The sequence below is a fragment of the Pinus tabuliformis genome, chromosome 2_2 (assembly GCF_031772625.1).
Source record: "Pinus tabuliformis cultivar Carrire ecotype Pingquan chromosome 2_2, CPIR1, whole genome shotgun sequence".
NCBI classification, from domain to species: domain Eukaryota; kingdom Viridiplantae; phylum Streptophyta; class Pinopsida; order Pinales; family Pinaceae; genus Pinus; species Pinus tabuliformis.
The window spans coordinates 576435761-576462728 of record NC_142300.1 but is presented as its reverse complement, the minus strand read 5'-3'; the positions used below and the strand labels follow the sequence as shown (position 1 = coordinate 576462728).

At 37.6% G+C, this 26968-nt stretch overlaps 1 protein-coding gene across 1 annotated transcript in view; it reads right to left on the bottom strand.

Moving 5' to 3' along the window:
* Positions 1–26968, bottom strand: part of LOC149193980 (replication factor C subunit 2-like) — a 231982-nt gene that overhangs the window by 76897 nt on the left and 128117 nt on the right. The window contains exon 11 of the mRNA XM_089407118.1: positions 20684–20809. Within this exon, the coding sequence (XP_089263244.1) occupies positions 20684–20809 (126 nt within the window). The remainder of the gene's footprint in view (positions 1–20683; positions 20810–26968) is intronic.

Genomic DNA, 26968 nt, shown 5'->3' with positions numbered 1-26968 from the left:
AGGTTCAAAGAGCTTTGACACATTTTACAAATGAGTGGGTAGATTCTGGGGTATCCATTGTATCAGATGGGTGGACAAATATTAGAAACCAACATTTGATAAATGTTCTTGGTGTTTCTTCTAGTGGTGCAGTATTTATTGCATGTCATGACTCCTCCTCCATCACTGCATCTGCACAAAACATTGCAGATCTCCTATTGAAATCAATCAAAGATGTTGGTCCGAATAATGTGGTTCAAGTGATCACAGATAATGCAGCAAATTGTAAGGCAACAGGAAAAATTATTGCACGTACTCATCCACACATCTTTTGGTCTGGGTGCCTGGTTCACACATTGAACCTTTTGATGCATGATATTGTGAAACACAAAGAATGTGGGTGGATTGCTGAGGTTTACAGGAGAGGGAAGCAGCTCATTAAATTCATCACAGGGCATACAAGGGTAAACTACTTCTATGGCACTTACTCCAAGTTGCAATTGCTTAAAATTGCAAAGACAAGATTTGCTAGTTATTACCTCACCTTTAGGCGGCTAGTGAAGGTGAGACAAGCTTTAACTAATCTGGTGTGTGCTGAAATATGGGATGAAATTAACACTGACATAGATGGTGCTAATGCAGTCAAGGACACTGTTCTTGACAGTTACTTTTGGGGACAGGTTAAATATGTTTTGCAATTCACCAAACCAATTTATTACATGATCAAGTTTGCAGATTCAGATCGACCAGTAATTGGGGAGGTGTATGAGCAAATGGATAGCATGTTGGGGCAGATTAAAGACATTGTTGAGCCTAGAGATATCAACTTGTACAATTATATTCGTGTAGACCTGCAAAACCGATGGGAAATGCTAAATATTCCATTGCATGCATTAGCATATGTTTTGACACCTAAATACTATCATCCATCATGGCTTTCAACACCAGCACCTGGGGGGGGAAGCAGGAGAAAACCACACCAAGATCAAGAGGTTCACCAAAAATATATGGCTGCATTGAGTAAATTAATCCCTGATGAGGAGGAGGCTGCATTGGTACGGAGACAGGTGAGCAACTATACGCTCAACACTGGTCCATTTGGGAGCATGCATGCAATTAAAGATCGAGAGACTTTTTCTACTCTTGAGTGGTGGAACATGCATGGAGGGGGTACTCCACTTCTACAGAGTTTGGCATTGCGGGTGCTATCACAGGTGGTAAACACTTCTTCTGCAGAGAGGTGTTGGAGCTCTTATTCTTTCATCCACAGTGTTAAAAGGAACAGGTTGAATTTAGACCGGGCAGAGAGCTTGGTTTATGTTCATTACAACTTGCGATTGTTGTCCCATTACTGTGAAGATGCAAAGTCTAATAAAGACTTGTTGATTTGGGACAAGAATCCAGAGGAGCCCAATTTGGAGGATGGAGTGTTGCGACTAGAGCAATTAGAGGATGCTCTTATCCAGGTATGTCCATTGTAGTATGAATTTTCCAATTTTCCCTTATAAAGCATTTCTCTAATTCATGTTTTTAATTTTTTTGTTAACTAGTGTTTTTTTTTTTGCATGAATTTTTTGAGCGATTCTAGGATGATGATGACCGTGTTGATATGCTACCACCCCCACCCCCATCTGGTCCCTTGGTTCCTAGGTTCCATGGTTCAACACCAACAGCAGGGGGTTCTTCTTCATCAATGTCAGTGCCACGACTTCCACAGGCACCATCTTCTTCATTGCCACCACGTGGAGGCCCGCCACCACGTTCTATTCGTGGTGGAAGGACGAGAGATTAGTAGATATATTCACAATCTACTACTTTTTGTCATAGATTACTCATTAGACTTGTAGACTTGTGAATTTGAATTTTGAACCTTTTTGGCTTGGCGGCGACCAAGTGACATATTTTGTAAACATTATTATTTGAATTTTGGACATGACAAATATTGACAGTTGCTCACTTGCTAGACAAATCATAATATGCTCTATGTTTTATGTTTTATAATATGCTTAAATGTTTTATGTTTTATAATATGCTTAAAAATTTGATGTATGTTTGTAATAGCTAGAATATAGATGATTGTTGTACATACTAGTAACTACAATGGAATCATGGATGCCATATCTATCTTGATTTATGCAAAAATATGCATGTTTTCATGTCTTCTACAATTAATTTGGTATTTGGGATGTTTGTTTTGAGTATAAATGCAAAAAAATATAAAAAAATATATATATATATAGCAGACGCTTCCGCGGACGCTTCGCTTCCTAGATTTTTGGAAAATGACGCTTCGGCGTCCCCGCTTCCAAAAAACGCTTCCGCTTCGCTCCCGCTTCGTGCAACATTGATTTGGATGATATTATTGTTTTCTCAAAGTCTGATGAAGAACATCTAGATCATCTAAAAAGACTTTTGAAAAATGTAGAAGATTTGGGCTTTCCTTAAATCCCAAGAAATCCATTTTTGCTCTGGAAGAGGGCAAACTATTGGGGCACATTGTTTCTAGAGATGGAGTGAAGATAGATCTAGCAAGAGTACAAGTTGTGCAAAAAATACCACTGCCTAGGAGTAAAAAGGATATTCAAAAGTTTCTGGGAAAAATAAACTTCTTAAGGAGATTTGTGTCCAATTATGCAGAGATTGTAAAAGAAATTACTAATATGCTGAAGAAGGAGAATGAAGTGCATTGGACTAAGGAAGCTAGAGAATCATTTTCTAGGATTAAAGAAGCATTGCAGGTAGCTCCAGTCCTAATCAACCCTGATTATCAAAAGCCTTTCCAATTTTTTTCATTTGCATCACCGAATTCAATAGTTGTTGTCTTGCTGCAGAAGAATGATGAAGAGAAGGAGCAGCATGTTGCATTCTTTAGCAAGATTCTCAAGGATGCTGAGCTAAAGGATAATATTCTTGAAAAGCGGGTGTATGCTTTGGTAAAAGCACTGAAAGCCTTTAGAACTTATGTGCTGCAGTCACAGATCACTGCTTATGTGCCAAATGTTGCAATAAAATATGTATTAGTACAAGGAGATGTAGAAGGCAAAAGAGTAAAATGGATAACTAAGATCCAAGAGTATGACTTGGACATAAAACCCACAAAGTTGGTGAAAGGGCAAGGATTGGCAAAAATGTTGACAGAGTCAAACTTTCAGGCATTGGGAATTAACTTGCTGACACCTGTGGATGAAGGAACAACTGGAGAAAATGAAGAAAAGCCAGATCCAGGTATGAAGATCAGGTATAAATTTTTATGTTCAGAATGGTACAAGCATATAATCCATTATTTGTGTTTTCTCTCCTGTCCCCAATCCTTGGATAGAACAAAGTATAGAGCATTAAAGATCAAAGCACAGCCATATGTGATTATGGAAGGCAAATTATACTAGAAGGATCCTGTAGGAATTTTGTTGTTATGTTTAACAGAAGATGAGTTTACAGAGGCAATCAAAGATCATCATGAGGGGTTATGTGGAGGACATTACAGTTGGAAAGTTATTGCACATAAAATCCTTCAGACAGGATTTTATTGGCCTACTTTATTTGGTGATACATATAAGTTTGTCAGAAGTTGTCAGAAGTGTCAGCTTTTTGCTAAGAAGAAGAGGTTAGCTCCCTTGCCTTTGATCCCAGTCTTCATAGAGGAACCATTCAGACAATGGGGATTGGACTTTGTTGGAGAGATTAACCCACCTTCAAGTGGACAACACAAGTGGGTTCTCACAGCTACTGATTACTTCACCAAGTGGGTAGAAGCTATACCTACTAAGAGAGCAAATGATCAGGTGGTGATGAAGTTCTTAGAGGAGAATATTTTCAGCAGATTTGGATGCCCCATCAAAATCATAACAGACAATGCTCAAGTCTTCAATTCAAGTAAGTTTATTGCTTTTTGTCAAAAGTATAATGTTATTTTGTCCCATTCAATAGCTTATCATCCGCAGGGAAATGGATTAGCTGAATCCACTAACAAAACTTTGATGAAGATCCTTAAGAAAACTATTGCAGAGAACCAAAAAGACTGGGATTCTAAGTTAAAGTTTGCTCTATGGGCTGCTAGAGTGACTACAAGAAGGTCTACAGGCAAATCACCTTTTGAATTAGTATATGGAACTCAGGCTTTGTTTCCAAGTCAACTTGTGAAGCCTGTGATTGCAATGATTCAAGAGGCGAAAGAAGAACCCAATGCTTTGATAAGAAGAATGAATAAAGTAGTGGAGCTAAGTGAAAACAGGGACAAGGTAAGAGACAACTTGATTATGTATCAATCAAAGATGAAAAGTATTTTTGACAGAAAAGCCAAGGAGATTGACTTTAAAGTTGCAAATCTAGTATTAAGATGGGATACCAGAAGAGAAGATAAGGGTAAGCATGGGAAGTTTGATCCTCTTTGGAATAGCCCTTTTAGAATTGTTGAAGCAAGGTCCAATAATACTTTCCTTCTTGAGAATCTTGATGGTGAAACTCTACAGCTGCCTGTCAATGGGCAGTACCTCAAGCATTACTTCCAGTTCTGAAGCATAAGCATCTTATCATTGTAGATACCGGAGTGAAATCAGTGTACAAATGCCATAGAATTTAAATTGATTAAGCAATATATGACTCCATGCCCGAGGTGAAGGCACTGATCTGCAGTTCTTAGTGCTTATGTGGCAAAAGCACTATCCCTAGGTGGAGCCAGATGTTGTAGCATCCATTGTCCATTGTTATTTAAGTTTTATTTTCAGTTTTATTACAAAATGGAAGAAAAATCAAAAAATATGAAATAAATGGTTGATTTTATATTTTCAATGGTTTTGAAAGTGACAAACCCGCGAGAAGATCTAGGCAGTCCAATCAACAAGCCACAGATCCAACGGTAATTGCATAACTAGAATGGGTTTATTTCAGAGATCGGATGCGACGGTGTATCAAACACAGTTTAAATTTGCTGAAGTCTGGGCCAATCTCAGTCGTCCATCGAAAGAAACGGGATCCGACGGATATCGGGTCGCAATATCGGGTCGGAAAGTGATCAAGTTCCATCTTTTAATCGGACCCGATAAATCATCAAATTCAAGTTTTTATTTCCTATCGGGTCCGAATATCGGGTCGGCAAGTCATCGGGTTCATTCCTTAATATCGGACCCGATAAATCATTAAATACAGTTTTATGTCCTATCGGGTCCATAAGGGAGTCAAAGGTGCGTTGAAAAGGTAGACGCGATAGGTTTTATGAATCAGAGTGTTAATTATTTAAAGTTTTGTGGGCCCGACCCATCGTTTAAATGTCATACAAGTTCATGAAGTGCAATCAAGCGATAGTTTGATAAGTCCTTTAAGGCGCGCTGTGGGGAAGTAATTAGCACAAAGGTTAGTCAAAGCTCGACCCCCACAGTTGATCGTGACGTTAACATGTTTGATCGAAATGTGCAGCCAGAAATCACCACGGGGGTTCAACCTCGTTGAGGCTCCCATACATTCTTTACCCCCTGCAGTGCTTCCAAAGCCTTTCGCCCTTCATCCACTGCTCTGTCAAGGCTCAAAGATACAAATTCAAACAGAGAATGGCTATCATCTTCTAATTTTCGTTACTTCCTGTTATTTTATGTTCTTTACAATGAGGTGTCTTTTACCCTCTGTTTAATACTCTGTAGTAATTTTTACTTTAGACAATTACGGAAATAGTTAAGTAGTTTGACAGTTTTGATGACTACCAACTGTCTCATAAGGTATAAAAAAAGGAAAATTTAGAGAGAAGGGGTTTGGATTTTGGAGAACCTGGATACTAGGCCACTAAATTCTTGATACCACTGTTGATTAATGAAAGAATCATAAGTTTTCCATACATTGTTTCGTATGATTTTGTGACTTCTCTATTATGAGTCATCTTATGTTTTCTTCCTTTAAGTATGGTAATGAAGCTGCAGGTCTTTATTTGCTTATGTAAATGAAGTTAAAATCCCTTAAAACAGCGCACTCCTATACTTGAAGTTCACACCTCTACAATTCTTCTAAGTTACAGAGAGTAGTTTCTGTGTAAGACAGCATATTATCTATAACTTCTCCAAGTGTCACAAATAGTAGATCCTATGTAAAACAGCATATTGTCTTTGACTTATTTAAGCTTTCTTCATTCATCATTTATATTCAACAATCAAATGGCATTCTGAGATTTTCTTGTCACTTAAGTATTGAGGGTTAAAAACCAAGTCTCCCAGGTCCTTCATTTAAGAACACAACATACAATTAAGTGACAAACAAGTGACAATAACTATAACATTAATGTCTTAAGCACAATTTGTACACAGCCAAGAAATTGTTTTCTTAAGGTACAACAGTACCTACAGCAAGTTGTGTATGAGATGTTGTATGTGATATCAGTTGTTGGTTTGATGTTGGCTTCTCCCTATATATATCCCATTTTATGTTCACATTCAGTGTTGGAAAATGTAACTAGGTTCGGTCTTCATTATTCTACTTGAGTCAAATGTAACATATTTGTCAAAGGAAAATCAAAAATAATTTTATTATTTTATTTGACTTATTAAAGCATGGGTTTCATGCTTAGGTCAAATGTCATAGGTCAAGCCTCCATTGAAGGCTTTAGGTTAATTGTCAAAGTCAATTTTTGTTTGAAGACTCCTCCTCCATCAAGGTCTCCTTGCTGTCGGCTTCAAAGAATCCTCATCAAGTCAACAACCCTCAAGAGAACTCATGTCAGCTCAAAATAAGTGACACTGCTATTCAAAAATGTCATGTTGGCTCACTTATGGACAAACTAGTATATATACCAAGCTGAGACTTTCACATTACCCACAATAGAAGCTCGCATAAATTACAAAAGTACAAGTTCGATGATCAGAGAAGAAGAAGCTCATATATATCTCAGAAGAATGGTTCGAATTATTTTTGAAATTGCAGTTCGGATATCACAGTATGGTAGTGCGGATTTCAGTGAAAACACAGTAAGAAGGATTCGCTGTCACAACAGTGAAGGCTTTCTCTTTGGATAGTTTCAGTGGCACCACAGTGAGTAGTTCGGATTACAAAGAAGGTGTTTCAGTATCAAAGTAAGGAGCTCAGAGAGGATGTTTCAGGAGCTCGGATTAGGCACAGGGATGAACTCGGTGCTACCACAGTGATGATGACTCAGTGCTCTCACAGTTACAAGGATGACTTGATGGAGGATGTCTTGGGTCTAGATTGTAAGGGTCTTGGTCGTCTCATCTTGAATCTAATGAAGGAAGAATTTGTGACTATGATTTCCACTCGAGGGGGGTTTTGCCCTAGAAGCATGCATATATCTTGTGTTCTTCTATTTGTTGCTTGGCATTAATCTTGAGGATAAGAAAAGATAATTAAGAGATCTAATACTAATAATGAAAACATCACAAGTTAATGTCATTAATATGGGAAATCGTTTAACTGCCAACTCCTTAGATTTCCCAACATTTAGTACCAACAAATAAACTACAGCTACAGTAATATGTTTGTGACATGTTTGACAAAATACCTCACCGAAGGAATCATTAGAAAACTCAGTTAAAACTCGGAAATTTCAAGTGCAAATTGGAACATTACAATTGGCCCCCTCCTAGTCAAGTCGGCTCAATCTGGGAAGGCATCCATTCAGCAAGGAAGAAACCTATATATTGGCACTTGTCCTCCACCAATTAGCAAGCAATTTGCTCTCCTATGAAATAATTTTGGTCTGTCTAAGGCAAGCAATCTAGGCTCAAGAAGAAGACAAACCTTAGGCTAGTAAAAATGTCTTTTGAGGAAGATGTCTATGGATAAATCTTTGTCATGAAGGGTCAAATTTCTCTATGACAACTTCCTGTGGAATGACCAAACTCCTAAGGTCTATAGCACTATGTGAGTGATAGCAAAACAAAGCACTTTTGTGGAGTAGACTTGACTAGGAGGATGGACCAGGTCAGCCCAAGAGTTTGACTTTGATGTCTCCCTTGTTGAATTGATTCTATAAGGAAAGGATTGTTGGGTTTTTCCACCATGTGGGTTTTCCCAGGGTAAAATGTTGTGTTTTGTGTAGTTGTCTCTTCATGATCCTTATGGCATTTTTGGCTTACTGTTGAGCTCCATTGTATAATTGCTTTATGATGGAAAAGAACACAATTAATAAATTAACTTAATTCATAAGAAATAATTATCAGTCTAGAGGATGCCCTAAAAACCAACAACTTGGAGAGCCATTTTGCCATGCAAGGATAACTCTCGATGCTACAAAAAATCAACAAACTTGAGATCAATGGTTGATATTATATCTAAATCACTTAAATAATTCTATTATTTATCCTTAGAACTTTGGCCTAATAGTCCACAATAATTAATTTGATTAATTATTGTATTTTTTGTAAGTTAATGTTACAAAAGAAATCATAAATCACTTAATCCAACAAGCAAGCACCTAAAGATGCAATCAATTATCTTCTACATGCTAAGACACCAAGCCTATGTAGAAGGCCTTCCTGTTGAGAAATCTAGGGCAGCTTCATTTGGTTTTCTTTTAGTTTGATTTCTCTTACATTGGCAAGTACTTGTGATGTTATATTACTTCCTTTTGTTATTATTATGATTCTTTATCATCAAGGTAAATGCCAAACAAATGAAGATCAAAGACACAAGAAAATAACACAAGATGTAGGCACTCAACCAAGGCAAAACCCCTAAGAAGGGGAAAACCCAGTCAAACTCTTCCATTAATAGATTCAAATCAAGTTGAGACGATCAAGACCCTTTGACCAAGACAGACTTTCCTCCATCCACCAAGTCAAACCTACAAGAAGACTAGATGAAAAATCAACTGCAATATCCAGGCCAAATGAGTCTCCTTTCCGCCACTTCTAAAATTTTCGGCCTGCACTCTCATCTCTGCAACTTCGTACTTCTACTTCTCAGTTTGCACTCTTATCTATACAACTTCGCACTGTTACATGTGTGTTGTCCTTTATTCCTTTTACAATGGAATGGGTCTCTTCATTTAGATGTTTTCCACTGCTACTTTTCTTGCAATGACAGATTGAATTCATCCTTGACGATGAATGCCTTACTAGGTCGAGATTTCTGCTTATATATAGTCATTTAGGTAGAATCATCTTCAATAGGGCCGACTTTTTAGATGTTTGAGACCGACTTAGAATTCCTTGAAGCCAACTTGTTGGAGTAATTACATAGTATAATTTTTCTTTCTTTTAACATAATAAGCCCAAGAAGGAGTAGAAATATGTAACTAGGTTTGATCTTCATAAATGTATTTGAGATGTACTTCTCAAAATAACGAAGAAAATATTTTTATTATTATTATTATGACTTATTAAAGCATGGGTTTCATGCTTGGGTCATCATGTTTTACTTCAAAGTTCTCATTAAGGACTTCTAGGATTTATTTTGAGTCATTAGAGCGATTGTACATTAAAAGAGACCCTTCTTGGGCATTCAAATCATGTAAAAAGAATTATTTTTGAGTCAAAAATGAATTTAGTCTTCTCCACATCAAGTCGGCCTCAAGAAGAGTAATTCGACCTCCCTGGAAGGCTATATATACAAGGCAGTTCGAATTCATTTGGATCATCTCACTCTCTCACACATAGTTCGATTTCTGAAGCTGGAAGCTAGGAAGTGTGAAGTTGGCAAAGGGCTAGCAAAGGAGTTGGAAATAAGTGCGAGTTTATGGAAGGAGATAGAAGACCTCAAGATCGAAATTTTGGGATAACTCTCACTCAGTTCTGAGTTGTATCAAAGGAGATCGAAGTTTTTCTAGTTTGGTCGACGCTGTTGTTGCTACTGTTGTTGGGTCGAATCTATTGTTGATGCTACTAGGTCGAAGTTGCTTTGGAAGGACTATCATTTGCAAGAAGGATTAAGGATTGACTTGGTGTGGAGGAAGTCTCTCTCTGGGTATAGAGTCTTGGAGTATATCAAGAAATTATTGAAGGATTGTTGATTGGGTTTTCCCTTAAATAGGGGTTTTTCCCTGGCTGTCCGCCTACATCGGTTGTCTTTGTATTGTCGTTTTGGTAATTGCTTGATGAACTAAAAGATAAAAGAAGAACATAAAGATAAAAGAATCACAAGTAATTATCTATATAAGAAATCTTTCTGCCTTTCTAATTTTCTAACATGGTATCAGAGCTTTGGTGAAGAAGAAAAAAGGCAGTTTTGAGTATCTACTGCGAGGAATCTAAAGGATTGATCAAGGGATCATATAAGGAGCTCTTATAAGAGAAGAAGCTCACTATCCTCAAGGACAATGTCTAACACAATAAAGAGTGAGAACAAATTGGAAGGAGCATCAAACTACAGAGCTTGGAAGAAGAGAATTGACCTCATTCTTGAAAAGAACAAGGTTTTGAATTTGGTCAAAGGAAAGGTGAAGAGACCTACCAAAGAATCTAGTGATGCAAACAAAGTGAAGTATAGAGAGTCAGAGATATTGGCTATGACACCGATGGTAGAAAGCATAAAGGACAGCCTTGTCCCATACATTTTCAATATAGATCATGCTCAAGAAATGTATGGAGCTTTGTCAAAATTATTCACTATCAAAAATATTGGTCAACTAGCAAGTTTGAAGAATGAGTTAAAGACTACAAAAACGAGAAAGGATGTTATTGTGGCTTCCTTCTTTGAGAGGTTATCTAGAATTAGAGATGAACTTCAAGATATAGATGAAATTGTGCCAAAAAGGGAGCTAGTAATCACTACACTAGTAGGATTACCACCTACCTGGAGTTATTTTGCTTCAGGTCTCAACAGTTGGAAAGAAGCTCCCACCATCGAGCAGTTATGGAATGCTTGCACCCAAGAAGAAATGAGAATCTCATTACTATCCAACAATGAAGAAGAAAAGGTTCCAAATGCATACTCCGCTTCTCACAAAAAAGGACACTCCAAGAAGTCAAGAGAGCCAAGAAGGAAAGTTGATATGTCCAAGATAGAATGCTACCAATGCCACAAAATGGGTCACTATAGAAGTGATTTTCCTGACAATCCAAAGAACAAGAAAAGAAGCAGGGATCAAGCCAATGTAGCTAAAGAAGGATCTCCAAAGAAGACTAAGCCCAAAGAATTGGATTTAAGGGACTTAAACTACTAAGTCCTTTGATATAAGCTTTAGTTATTTCATTTTTGATTTCTAGTTTTTGTAGGTTTAAATATTTTGGAAAAACATTTTTATTTGTTCTTAAGGTTATAGGTATCCCTCAAGCTTGGAGGGAGCCCTCATCAACCTCCAAAGATAAGTATCCTATTACCTTTCTTTATTTGTAGTTCTCCTTACTTATCTAGTTTTGTTTGCATTAAATACTAATCACATTTCTACTCATATTTTCCTTGTTTAAGAAAACTTGTTGAAGACTCAAGGAAGAAGACCTCACAAGACAAAGCATTGGAATTACAAGGTTTGTTAAGAAACAAGAGGTATGTTTTGAATTACAAATTTTGCTCTCTCCATATTCATTCTTGATAAACTATTACTAACATCATTTTGTCTAGCTTTCTTGAATCTTAAAGATTCTTGATTGGGTGATTCACCATTAAATAAATTTACCCTCAGCATATCTTTGATTACTCTTGTGGAACCCTAGAAAGGTTCATTGTGAAAACCCTAACTTAAGGGTATGTCGATGATTATGTGTGAAACCCTAACCTACTTAGGGTTATTGTTGAAAGAAAATGTTTGATGTTTTGATGAAGTCATGTTTGGGTTTTGGTATGGTTATGGAAACCCTAAATTGTTAGGGTTGAATGGTGATGTCTGAAATCCCAAAACTTTGAAGTATTGATAATTTAGGGTTTGCTATGTTTTGTATTTAGACCCTAGATCATTAGGGTTTGGTAGGGTGTATAAGCAAGACCCTTATAATGTCCTAGAAATGAAATCCTTGGCATGTATGTGTTTGTCCGATCAAACCCTAGTCTAATCAAGTTTGTTATATGTCTAACTCTTATTGATATTTGTATAGTTGGGTTTGACTAACACATGTTATGATATGCTTGTGCATGATGATGGAATCCTAGATATATGAGTTGGCCTAATTGTTGATGGTCATAAGTCCTAGGGTTTGGAACTAAACTCTAGTCAAAGTTTGATTCTCTAGGATGATAGTATTTGTGAATTCTCAAGTTTTGTAAACAAACCGTAGTAGAAGTCCAAATCTCTTATTTATGATGATTATGTGATAATTTAAGATTTGTGTAAGATTGTTGAAACCTGAGTTTTAGTTATGATTGATGTTTGATTGTTTGAGAAAATCTAGGGTTTGCAACAAACCCTAGTGGAAGCTAGTCATTTTTTTACATTGGATTGAGCTGTGATTGGTTTTGGTTGTTAAAAGCTCATATATGGAATCTAAGATCTCGCACTAAATCCTAGTGAGAAGTCTAACATATGACTTACGAAGTTGTTAGATACATTGTAGATCTATATTTGTCTGAATTGTTTATAGGGTTTGCAACATGATATAATAGGTTATGTCATACCTCTGAAAGAAAAATTGAAACCCTAGATGTAATGAAAGTTGTTATGAAATGCTCAAAGTCATGATGAAGTAGTCTAGGGTTTATGACAAACACCCTAGTAAGAAGTTGAAGAGTATGTGTCTCTTGTTTGTAACTAAGTTTGAGTTGAATGCTTCCATGATTTTGATATGGTTAACTTCATGCTTCTATAGATTTGGTTGTACTTGCTATCTAAGTTGTGCAAGTACATAATTTTCAAAGATGGTGAAGATGTTCATAAAGAAAAGTTGATGTGATAAGCATGATGTGAGTGATGATAATCATGATAACACTGATGAGAACATTGGAAGCCATGAGTGATTCTCCGATGTCGTAGAAAAGAAGTTGATCTCCCTAGGTTAAGAGGGAGCATGAGTATATTCCTTATATAGGAATGATTAGATCCTCCCTGGTTAAGAGGGAGTGATGGATATGGTTCTCTACTTCATGTGTCATGCACTAGACCAGGACTAACAGCCATAAGTCGTAGCGAAGGCCATAAGTGAGAGAAGGACACATCACTCTTGTCTTCATGGAAACAAGTCTCGAGTTGAGAGGGAGGGCATATCATAGTCATGATGGACACCTTGAAAGAAGAAATTGGAGAATACTTTTTGAGGAGCTGCTAAGAAAAGCAGGATTTGTTTGTAGAATATGTTGTTGCATGTAAAGTAGGAAAGAAAGATGTATGATTGAGGAATCTTCTGTCAAGATTTGTTTGAAAGTCCTACTGTGATAAGCTGAGAAGCAACATCTAGTTGTCTGGAAGACCACGGAGGTTTGTATCTATTTATGTACATTTGAAGGTTTGTTACTGATTGGGGTTGTGTATGTATATGTAAATCTCTCGGAAGTTTGATAGCATGTTTTTACATGCTCAGTATTGTCAATCAATTTGATTGGAGAAATTCGTTGCTAATCTATTTGATCTAGGAAGATTTGTTATCGATTAGAATAATCAAGAATTTGAGGCTTTGTGTGTGAAACATTGCTTGGGAGGACATCTAGCCAACACTATGTGTTGATGTCTAGTTCCTGAAGTAGGGAGGGTGGCGTTGGTCATGGAGCTCTGACCTCGGATACACACCTAGATACTTGGGTTGATGGTTAGTAAGTGTGATGCTACCTAGAGAGGTTGAAAGCTTTAGTCCATCTTAGTCCCACTTGGATGGATTTCCCTGGCTAGGAATCTAGTCCATGGCATTGCGGTGCCTAAACTGTTGAAGGACCTTGGATAGATTGCCCTAGTCAAGAATCTAGGCCATGGCATTGCGATTCCTAAAATTCTTCATGGTTCATGTGTTCTAAGATCTTCCTTGTACTTGTACTGATGAATACCTCCCTAGTTAAAAGGGAGTGTTGAAATATGTAACTAGGTTCGGTCTTCATAAATGTATTTGAGATGTACTTATCAAAAGAATGAAGAAAATATTTTTATTATTATTATTGTTATGACTTATTAAAGCATGGGTTTCATGTTTGGGTCATCATGTTTTAGGTCAAAGTCCCCATTGAGGACTTCTAGGATTTATTCTGAGTCATTAGAGTCATTGTACATTAAAAGAGACCCTTCTTGGGCTTTTGAATAATGTAAAAAGAATTAATTTTGAGTCAAAAATGAATTTAGTCATCTCCACATCAAGTCGACCTCAAGAAGATCAAGTCAGCCTCAAGAAGAGTAATTTGACCTCCCTGGAAGGCTATATATACAAGGTAGTTCGAATTCATTTCGAGCATCCCACTCTCTCACACAGAGTTCGATTTCTGAAGCTGGAAGCTGGGAAGTGCGAAGTTGACAAAGAGCTAGAAAAGCAGTTGGAAAGAAGTGTGAGATTCTGGAAGGAGATAGAAGACCTCAAGATTGAAATTTTGGGACAATTCTCACTCAGTTCTGAGGTGTATCAAGGGAGATCGAAGTTTTTCTAGGTTGGTCAAATTTGTTTTTGCTACTGCTGCTGGGTTGAAGTTGCTATTAGGCCGAAGTTATTTCTCATGCTGTTAGGTCGAATTTGCTTTGGAAGAACTATCATTTGCAAGAAGGATTGAGGGTTGACTTGGTGTGGAGGAAGTTTTTGTCTGGATCTAGAGTCTTTGATTATCTCGAGAAACTACTTAAGGAAGAATTGTTGACTGGGTTTTCCCTTAGATAGGGGTTTTGCCCTGGCTGTCCGCCTACATTTGTTGTCCTTGTGTTATTGTTTTGGTAATTACTTGATGAATTAAAAGATAAAAGAAGAACATAAAGATAAAAGAATCACAAATAATTATCTATATAAGAAAATATTTATGCCTTTCTGATTTTCTAACAGAAGGGTCTACAACAAAATGACTTTAAGACACAAACCCAGAAGCCTACAATGGAGGCTTTGACCTATTGACTATTGACCCAAGCATGAAACCCATGCTTTAATAAGCCAATTACTTTTACAATAAAAAATTATTTTTCATTCTTTTGACAAATACAATTATGAAGACTGACACTAGTTACATTCTTCAGCACTCCCTCTTAAATAGGGAGGTATTCATAATTACATATATACATAGGTACAACGATGATCTCAAAATGATATGTTCTACGAAGAGTCACGGCACAAGCAGTGCTTACAGATTAGATACCTGACCAAGCTATCGAATCTAGTTGGGACTAAGGTGTGTTCCAAGCTTCAGCCACTCTAGGTACCATCAGACTTCCACTCTAACACCAATCCATGGATCTAGGTGCGTATCCAAGGTTAGAGATCTAACACCAATGCCACCCTCCCTACTTCATAATCTAGACATCATCACAATTCGGCTAGATGTCCTCCCAAGCATCTTGTCGCCCCAAGATGCTTCATCTCTCATATCAAGTTTCAACTAAATCAGATATATCCACCAGTCCAAGCATGCTTCAAAATGTTCAACCTTCTTATGGAGAGATCCTGCACAAACACAACCCAAATTAATAATAAACTTTCACTATATATACATGTTTAATACAAACCTCTAGGGTCCTTAATCATTCTGATGTTGCTTAGGTCATCACCATATTATCCAAACACATCTTCGTCAGAAGCTTTCTTCTTTAACTTCTAAAGTAGCACCAAAATCATCCTTGGAACTTTTTCCAAAACATCTAAGTCTTGTTTACAACTTTGCCACTTACAAATATATATCTGTAATGCTTCAGCCATGATCTTTATTCTTTTTTCAAGGTCTTAGTTGTCATATTATGCCCTCCCTCTCAACTAGAGAGATATACACTTTCTTTAATCCAAACTCCCTCTCAACTTAGGGAGATCAACAACTTCATAACATTGAGGAAACTTAAACCTTTCAAAGCTTCATTTCTTCAAGGACATCATTCTTTCTCATGGCAACAAGGTTATCTGTTCCTTCATCCACCATGCTCATTATTACTATCAAGTCATCTTCAATTATTAACATCTTGAAGATTACGTACCTGCAAATATTTAAAAGCAAGTACAGCCAAGTACAAATACACAGAAGCATGAAGTCAACTATATCAAAATCATGTCATTATAATGGAAGCATCAAAATAATCAAGCTTTAGACATCAAATACCTAAACCTAGTTAGGTTCATAGTCAACAAGGGTTGCATCTTTTATATTCTAGTCTTCAACAATTTACTAGGGTTATTGTTGTAAACCCTAGATTCCATATCGAGACTTAAAGCCTTAGATATTAGCAATCCAATCATACCACTTTACATCTTCAATATTATCCCTTGAATTTTATGTAAAATTCTACTAGGGTTTTGTCACAAACCCTAGACTTCATTAATAAAAACTAAATCATGAATATCAACAATCAAGATAGCATACTAGCAATTCATATCTAGGGTTTCATTTAATATTTCCTTATATCAATCTCTTACTAGGGTTTTCATCGTGAACCCTACGTACACACATGAAACTCTAATAATTTTACCATAATAGTCCTTCAATTATGCAGAAGCTCATACAACTAGGGTTTTATTTCCCAACATTGACTATCTCAAGGGTTTTGTCATAAACCCTAATTCATCAAACCCTAAAATTTAGGATTTCATTATATAACTTAGATATCATTGACAAACACTAAAAGGCTAAGGTTTCTTCATTACATTACTAAAATCCTAATCATAAAGAGAGTAGGATATCGTTATATGTTCTAGACTTTATCAACAAACCCTAAGTAGACTAGTGTTTCATTATTATTGTCAACATACTCTAAGCATCCAAAAGGCTAGGGTTTTATAGTGAACCCTAGAGATTACGATTTCGTCAAATTGAACAAATGGCAAGAGATAGTAAAAGGAAGGTAGATTCAATCTAATGATTAACCACCCTAACACGAATCTTTATGATACAAGACCCTAGGCCTAAGATAGTTAATAATACGAAGCAAATTTCAAAAGATTACATCTTTTAATGATGAAGACTTACAACAAATCTTGTACTTAAATACATACCTTGACTTGCTTCTTTTACAAACCTTAAAAGGCTCCCTCTTAATTATGATAGTATCTTCATGGTTCATTCTCCATGAGTCCAAAGATCCAACTTGATTTATCAAGTTACTACACCTGCAATAATAATTGACAAGCACAACCAAAATATGCAAATATAATAGTGTGATAATTATCTAGAATCTCCATTGGAGTGAGTTCCTAGGGATTTGAGTTACAAAATCCAAACATCTTTTTAATTTCATTATTGCCAAGAATTGTCATATATCACGAATTATTTTATAAACCTCAGAAAATTGTGAGATAGGGTTCTAAAAGGGAACAAGTGAATGAGAGAGATACTATCATATGTTCTATTCACATTCCCTATATATAATTTTGCAAATTTTAGGATCATACAAACAACTAAATCCTAAGACATTTACCTTTTAACAAATGAACATGATATACATACCTCAAGAATTTCATACCTCTAACTTGATATTCTATTAGAGCTTGTTGCATTTTCTTGCAAACTGCATACACATTGTTAGATGACTAAAAACATAAAGTGCAGTAACAATACTTACTTGATGAAGACTTTGAGTTGGTCCTCAAATGTTGGATGCATTTTCATTGACTGAAGTAGAGGCTGCTACATATCTTCTGTTTCTCCGGTCATTTCTCCATAAGGATTGTAGGCCTTGATTTGTTTCAATGATTCACCAATTTCAAGATTGGTTGATTTTAGGTCGGTTTGTTCAAGCTCGAATTTTTTTATAAGTCTCAGGACTACATCCTCTTATCACAATTTCTTGGCTTCAATATTATATAATAAAGGTATAGGTTTGTGGATTTATTCCAAATATGGTGATTGTATATACATGATTGATCAAACAAAATGACTCACAAGTCTTCAGCTCCTTATGTGACTAATCAGATTTGGAATATATATATATATATAGGATTGTGTCCTTCAATCACCAAACCTCAGCTTCTACACCAATGTACAAGACTATGAATTTTCTTTAAGTATGTAACCTTTTAATGCATTCTCATGCCCAGGTCTATGGAGGAGTCTTGGCTTCTGTCTGAAGGTTTCAACAATTATTTGATGCTTCTCTTCTACTATCTTTTAACTCTCACAACAATTCTTGAATTTGAACAATTTGGATCACTGTGGTATTTTAATTCGGATCTTGATAATAATTTTCAGTCCTTGTAAACTCGACTTAGACCTTAACTCTTTTTACCAAGATTTTCAGCCTGCCTTAGGCTAATAGATTAGCCTTTCGAACCTCTAGAATAGATCTTCTATTTCGAAAATTCTTTGCTCTTCTTGCGGTTTAATCATTGTGGTGAGGGATAATACATGAGCCCAAAATTTGGTTTTCTTTCCACTAGGAACTCGGTCCTAGATAGTTGCCCTACTTTTCTTGTCTGGAAGCTAACATGACCTTCTCACTGCCTTTTATGCAAGCGAACCAAGCTTTGATACCATGTTGAGAATTCTAGGTAAGCTTGATTTGGTTTTCTTTTAGTTTGATTTCTCTTACATTGACAAGTTCTTGTGATGTTATATTGCTTCCTTTTGTTATTATTGTGATTCTTCAACATCAAGATAAATGCCAAAAAAATGAAGATCACAAACACAAGAAAAGAACACAAGATGTAGGCACTCGGCCAAGGAAAAACCCCTAAGAAGGGGAAAAGCAATCAAACTCTTGCACTAATAGATTCAAATCAAGCTGAGATGACCAAGACAGACTTTCCTCCATCCACCAAGTCAGGCATTTAAGAAGACTAGATGAAAAATCAACTTCAATATCCAAGCCAAAAGGAATCTCCTTTCTACCACTTCTAAAATTTTCAGTCTGCACTCTCATCTCTGCAACTTCATACTTCTACTTCTCAGCCTGCACTCTTATCTCTGCAACTTCGCACTATTACGTCTTTGATGTCCTTTATTCCTTTTACAATGGAATAGATCTCTTCATTTACATGTTTCGCACTACTTCTTTTCTTGCAATTACAAATTGAATTTGTCCTTGATGATGGATGCCTTACTAGATCGAGCTTTCTACTTATATATAGTCTTCTAGGTCGAATCATCTTCAATAGGGCCAACTTGCTATATGTTTGAGGCCGACTTAAAATTCCTTGAAGCTGACTTGGTGGAGGAGTAATTACATAGTATAATTTTTCTTTCTTTTAACATAATAAGCCCAAGAAGGGTCTACAACAAAATGACAATGATAATGATTTAAGACACAAACCTCGAAGCCTACAATGGAGGCTTTGACCTATTGACTATTGACCCAAGCATGAAACCCATGCTTTAATAAGTCAATTACTTCTACAATAACAATTTCTTTTTCTTTCTTTCGACAAATACAATTACGAAGACCGACACTAGTTACATTCTTCAACACTTCTGAAGCTACAAAAAACTTCAACACACTAATGGAAGTCATGCTTGTAGTTCCAACCAAAACTCTACACAATACTAGTAGCATTGTCCAGTATCTCATCCAACCCTCACCTCTACATGGGATTGAACCCAAAATGACCGATATACCCAAAAAGTTGTGGAGACTTGACTTCAAATGTGCCACAAGCGGTGTACTAATCTCTACCTCAAATACCTGCTTACAAACAGTCACCCTAACAATATTAGAAACAGTGTTTCACACAATGTGAGCCACAACATCGACATAAAAATGCTTGGTTTGTGTCTCTCACAAAGCATGAATTGAAGTCAAAATATGGACTACTAGAACAAGGTTCTTGCATATCACATGCACCTTTTGCCATCAACCAGAACCACTACGCTTCAGCATCGACTAAGCCAACAAACAATTAGTGCAATGGGCGAGTAATTTACTCAGGCTTCTCTCTTAAGTTTGAACATATGCTTAGAAGGGCTTTTACGTTTCAAATGATCCAATCTGTTTTCATGCATATTTGACATTTGTTCATGGAATCCTCCTTTTAGTTTGAAAGAATAGAAAGAACTTTTGTTCAGTCCGAATGTTCCTTCCTAAATATTAATTAAGCAAATATGCACCATTTTGGTGCCCGGCAGTGCCTGGAGTCCAACCTATGTAATCACATGAATGTGATTGAGAAAAGCATACGCCCTGAGCAATATTGTTCTTGAGGAGAATCAGAGTAGATGTCAGAAAAGAAGCCAGGGTAGCACAGATGGTTTAAGGCAATCATGAGCCTCTGAACATCATCCCCCCCAAAGCTCTACAAAAATTCAATGATGACTTGAGAAAAGATATATTCACTGACTGGTGCAATTCCAAAACTTCGTTCATGGTTGCTCACAAACCAAAAGAAGCAATGTTGAATGGAGGCACCCTGAAAATGACAATAACCTTGTCCCCTTGCAGGCAGTAGAGCATAACTGCAGAATTTGTGTATAAGGTCTTGAGATATAAAAGCCCAGGCCTCAAGTACAGAAAGTATGTATTTTGTTTCCCATAATTTGTCTAATTTGTTATATTGATTTCCAGGCAACCTTAGATTGAATGGGCCTACAACAAATATTTGATGACTGCTTCTTTGGTGCAGTCAAATATGTCCAACACTAAGAGTCATTGGACCATTCTATAATGTACTTTGTGCCACCTGCTTTGTTGTGGTGGATGTAATTTCTCCCTCTAGAAAAGTATCTTACTACAACCACAATAAAAAAGGGCAAAATTTATAAATAAAAGAGCTACGCAAAACTCATATATCATTTGTACTTTCAAAGAGATGCATAAAACCTGAGAAAAGATTTGGGATGCTGGATGTCCCTCAGCTATGATGTCTGAAACTTCCTTCTGTGCCAAATCAAATTGGCCAGTTCTGCACGCTTGAAACAATGATTGGACCACCTCCTTTGGTACTATCTGAAAAAATCAAACAAAATTGGTACATGTGTAAAAAAAATCTAGTCCCAATCTAAATAACTGAAGAATTCAACATTCAAAGGCAATATACAGACTATATTTAATAAAAAAATGTACAATGAAGTAATTTAATTCATCAGTTTCTTTGTTACACTGAGATCTCTTTCAAATTATCTTAGTTCAATCTTCTTGCTTAAGCAATGCTATTCAACTAAAATTTAGTCCATGGATGCATTCTTACAAAATGCATTTCAAGCACAGAATCAGAAACAAAAGGTTAGAAGCATCATGGATGGAAAGAAAACAATATGGCACATCTAACATCTCTTCACAATGAAAGATTATTCAGAATGCAATCTCTGTTGAAATCTGTAACTAGGTTTGGTCTTCATAATGACATATGTAATCATGATTTTATGTATTTGTTTTAAGGAGAAAAATAAATTTATTGTCATTCTTGAGGCATGGGTTTCATGCTCAAGAGAAATTTATTTTTAGGTCAAGCACCCATTGGGTGCTTCTAGGGCTTCTCATTGAGTCAACAAGTCATAAGAGTCATTGTCATGTATGAAAGATCCTTTGGGCATGTTACACATTGTAAAGAAAAATTTATTTGAGTCAAATTACAGTCAAAGACCCTCTAAGACCTTGTCATGGTGCCTCAAGCAAGTCGGCCTACATGAAAGATCAAGTCGGCCTCAAGGAAGCAATTCGTACCACTACAAAGAAGAAGAAAAGAAAGATCGAAGTTTTTGGGTTTCTCTCTCTCGTTCTTGTGTTAGGGTTTCTAAAGTTGTTGGGCAAGTCAAAGTGCTCGAAAGTTTTTGGGCAAGTAGAAGTGCTGGAAAATTTCTGGGCAAGTTGAAGTGCTAGAAATTTGTTGGGCAAGACGAAGCACTGCATAGTTGTTGCGGCCCAAGTTGCAGAAAAAATTGTTGGGTCAGAGCTGCAAAAGAAACTGTTGGGACGAAGTTGCAGAAGAAACGGCTAGGTCGAAGTTGCAAAAGAAATTGTTGGGTCGAAGTTGTAGAAGAAACTAATGGGTTGAAGTTACAGAAGAAATTGGAGTCAAAGTTGTTGGAGTAGAAATTACTGGAGGAAATCAAGGAGAAAGGTTGACTTGGTCTTGAAGGGGTCTTTGTCAAGGGTCTTAGATCTTGGAATTCATCATTTGAAGATTCTATAAGAAGAGAAGAATTCTTGTGGGTTTTCCTCTCAAGAGGAGAGATTTTGGCCCTGGCTGATTGCCTACATCTTGTGTCCTCTTGTCTCATTTTTCTTTATGATTTGGTAGTTGTTTGATGATAAGAACACTAAATATAATCAAGAAAAAGAAGAAGCTAATTAAGTTAAGTAAAAATACATCACAAGCAGTTATCAAAGTAAGAGAAATCACCTAATCTAGCTGCCCTAGATTTCTCAACATGGTATTAGAGCTAAGATGACAAGACAAGGAAAGGCATCTTGGAGAAGGACCATCAAAAGGAATACCGAGAAAGGTCAATGCATCAAAGAAGACATCAAGAAGAGATACACAAGGACTGAGCACTATCAAAGAAGGAACCAAAGAAGACCTCAAAACCCTAGATCATCCAAAGAAGGGTTCCACACTTGAAGCATTCTTGGGAAACACTCCCATTTTACAATCATCATCTCAAGGAAAAGAAGATCTCAAGGACCCCGTGTTCAAGAAAGAAGGACTACACATTGAAGCATCTTGAAGTCTCTACATCCAAGGGAAGTGGTAAGAAGCTTTGCATCATCAGGGAATCAAGGCGATCTCCCACTTCTTGAGTCAAAGGATCACTATCAAAGCATACTTGAAGGAAGACATCTTCTATTATCAACATCATCAAGAAAGGCATCAAGTTGAAGATTTCATCATCTAGGAGTATCTTCACTTGACAAGTATCTCTATATCTATGTCTGAATCTATCAAAATGACTTGATTTTACAAGGAAAGCAACAAATTGGTTGGGTCATCAAACTTTCTTGCATGGAAGAAGAGGAGAGATTTGATCCTCATAAAAACTGAAATCATTGGACATGTTATGGGTTCAAATACTAAACCTCCAAAGGAAGAAGATCAAGCTCTAGCTAAAAATATGAAAGGAGAAATAAGGGCTCAAAGGATCCTTATAGTATCAAGGATCCCCTCATACCTTATGTATCAAAGTTGAAGACATCAAAATAAATCTACAAGACATTAGTAGAACTGTTCTCCGTAAGCACCGCAGGAGAAGTCATATCCTTAAGAAGCGAGCTATATAAGATGAAGGTACCAAAGGAAGAAGGAATAGCCACATATATTATGAAGTTGTCAGAAATAACAAACCAATTGCAAGAGTTAGGGGAAATAATGTCTGAATAAGAGTTAGGTGGTGCTCATTGCACTACCTAATGAATGGGGCAACTTTGTATCAAGCATCTATGGAAAGAAGGGAGCCACCCCATTATGTGAACTCTAGTCACTGTGTAAGATTGAAGAAACCAGGTTAAAAGCAAAGAGTGATGTGGGACCAAGCAAACAAGTTCAAGAATTTTCTGCCATGGCTAAGAGAAAAGGAAAGAATGTGAAGTTTGGTCCTAACAAAAAAAGAAGATCAATATGTCAAAGATCCAATGCTATAATTGTTAAGTTTAGGTATGTTCTATGCTTAGAGCAATTTAATTTAATTTTCACAGTTAGCTCAATATCTTTTCCAGATTAACAATCACATCAACATTAAAGTAAACTGCAGATAAAACATAAACATAAATCGCAGAAGACGAGCCAAGACAAGAGGACACAAGTTGTGGCGCTAGCCAAGGACAAACCCCAATGTGGGGAAACCCTTGATCAATTCATCTTATATGTTCCTCAATAGTTCAGCAGAGAGAGAGAAAGAGAGATAGTACATTTACAATAGAAGTCAACACTTCGACTTTCTAGATAAGAGAATATATCATCTCTATATGAGATCAGTTGAAGACATGCTGCTTCAACTGATTCTCCAAGGTGATTCCATCACCATGTTGCACCCATCATCATGTTGCTCCTCATCATCATGCTGCTCCTCATCATCATGCTGCATCCGTCATTGTGCTGCACCCAATCACTAAGTTGCTCTTATTACTGTGTTGCACTTCACTACTGTCTCTAATACCATGTTGCATCCAATTGTTGCATCTAACCATACTGTCTAACATGCTGACCACAAAAGCAGACACATCAACCTGCAGTCCTTATCCTTGTGCAACCCATAACACAATACGTTGTTGACTATGGCCTGCGGCCTAGCCCAGCAGCAAGCAAGATTGTCAGTTATTACCCTTGAAGAACAATGCCTATCGATCAACCTTATAGCTACACAGTCACACCCAGAACTAATCTCAAATGTGTCACATTGTCATCTATAGCAATGTGACATAGATCTGACTTTTCTTACAGCATTTAAGGGTTCATTCCTTACAGATGTATGGACCTCTTAAACTTCATCATTTGGCTGATAGGGTCCTCTCCAATTGCGACCAAGATGACCTCCTTGAGGGCTGAGACTAGGGGCAGTATTTGGCCCTACTTGGACTGAGGTTTGAAGCACAAATGACAACTGCTAGAAACCTTTATTTCGATGGTTGTAACCTTCACCTTTTACTGCTGCTAGGCAAATAGATGCCTCTTTGAAACTACAAATTAGGCTAAGTGTTTGGACAGTGGATGAGGAACCTTTTAGGCAACGTATGGTGGCTCTCTTTGACTGCTAGAGATCTCCTCGAACTATGGCCAAGTCTTTCCATTATCAGCAGCTAGGTTAAGGCTCTAGTCCTCCCAATAGGACTGCGGCTAGGGCTTGCATTTACAGCAGTCAAGGCACATAAGAACCCTCTTTAAACTGCGTCCTAGAACAGTTTGTTAGGGCAGTGTTAGGGCATCATTTAGGCTTATTCTTGCTATGTAGGAAGGTCACGTTTAGGGCAGCATAGAACCTTACTTAGATGACAGCATTAGGCTTCTACCATACCAGCGTTAAGGCTTCATATGAAACCTTCCTCCCTGACTACGTGAGCCTTCTTCTTGCTGCGTATTAGATTTCTCCATCAGGGCAGCGTAGAACCTTGTCCATGACAGCTTCTAGGGCATCTTCTATTAGGGCAACGTATCACCTAGGGCACTCCCTCTAGATCTCATCTTCATCAAACCCAAAACAAAATGAAGAGAGATGTCAAGAGTGAGTGTGTGAAATGACTTGAACGTCGCCTCTATTTATGCTAAAATGTTGAGCACAAGTGGGTTTATTTGGTTGTTGGCCGACCTTGACAAATTGTCCTATAACACTAATAAATTCATATCTCCATGAATACTTATCAGAATCGGATGATCTTTAGATCAATCCTACACCTCTCGATGAGAGGGATCCAAGGAAAACATCAGCTTCCATTAATAAGATGACCCACATGGAGTTTGGCCCTAGTTGCCAATTTTAACACTCCCTCTCAACTAGGGAGAACTCCATCCGTTGATCCATATATCCGACTATACTATCTCTGCCATCAGTGCCCTGCACTGCTCTGCTCTGCTCTGTTCTGCTCTACTATGTTCTGTTGAGCTATGCTCTGTTCCGCACTGTTGAGCTCTGTAGACTGCTCTGCTAAGCTCTGCAGACTGCTCTGCTCAAAACCATGAAGAAGAAGAAATGATCGAGAATGTCTCATACTATTCTCTACTGACCCAAAGTCAGTTTCATCTGAAGAGAGTGTGTCATATCACTCTTACTAACCCGAAGTCAGTTTTATTGATCCCAAATCAATGTCACAGGAGAGTGTCTCAAACCACTCATACTGATCCCAGATCCATGGAGATCATCCTAACATACGGAGTACGGTAGATACAACGATGCGTCCATCGATAGTACTACTATGGTCCCTAACCCCATTTCCCTACTCATTGATCAGATGAGAGGTACTTCCCATGAGTCCCAAACTGCATGGGTAGGATGCCTCAACAGGAGAACGAATCATCCTATCCAACAGTGGCCGCAGGAGAACTAATCATCCTGGCCCACAAGAGAACTAATCATCATGTCCCAAAGTCGCCACGGGGTATCACAACCTATAGGGGAAGGTTGAACCTTTCACCCTGTACATAGCACACCACCAGGGAAGGGTGAGTCGCCCTATGGTCGTATGTCGCTCCAATAAGTACCCCAAGCCCCCCAAAGCTCCCAGAGCTCAATGCATGCAATATGCAGGACCTTTATAAGAAGGTCTCTCAACGACTCCAAGTCGTTCAGGAAAGTCACAGACTTGACCTTTCCCCGGGGCTTTAACAAAATGTCTGTGATCTATACATCAGTCTCAATGCGATGGAGCCTCCTAGCTCATCGACTTACCATATCCCAGATAAGGTAGTATCTGATGTCTATCTGTTGGAGCAATCATTGAATACGAGATTCCTCAACAATCGAATCCCCCCCAGGTTGTCACATAGAATCGCAGTGGTAACAGCTCACTGAAGAGCTTCCACAACCAGGCAGCTTCACACGAGATCGTACTCGTAGCTATGTATTCGGTCTCGGTGGTGCTTATAGCAACCGACTTCTACTCCCTGCTCATCCATGATATCGAAGCAGAATCCAAAGAGAACCAGCACTGAGAAGTGCTCTAGTGATCCTCCACATTACCTACCCAGTCAGCATTGGAATAATCATGCAGCTTCATATTTCCGACAGCGTATCTCAATCCATGATAGATTGTGCCCTGAAGATATCTCAAAAGATTCTTGGCACCAATCCAATGAGGCTCAGCCAAATATGAGCTCACCATGCTAACTGCAAAAGATATATCCGGACAGAAGTTCACCAAGAACATCAATGCAAATGAGTTTATGAAACTCAAGAGGAATTTCCCAAATTTGGTCTGGCATCATCACCATATAACTTCTGAAAGTTAAGATCCTCGAGGTAGTCACGAGCTTGCAGTTTACCATTCCACATCTGGAATCCAACTCCCTCTTACTTCTGCAAATGAGAGGGTCTGCACCTATCAGAAATAGGTCGTCCTCAGAAGGTGTCGGTATGAGAGGTCTCTCATACTATGCCCAGGGTGTTTTGCTTCAAGCCATAGAGGGCTTTCTTCCACCTACATACATGAGATTCCCGATCATGAATCTTAAACTCCTCG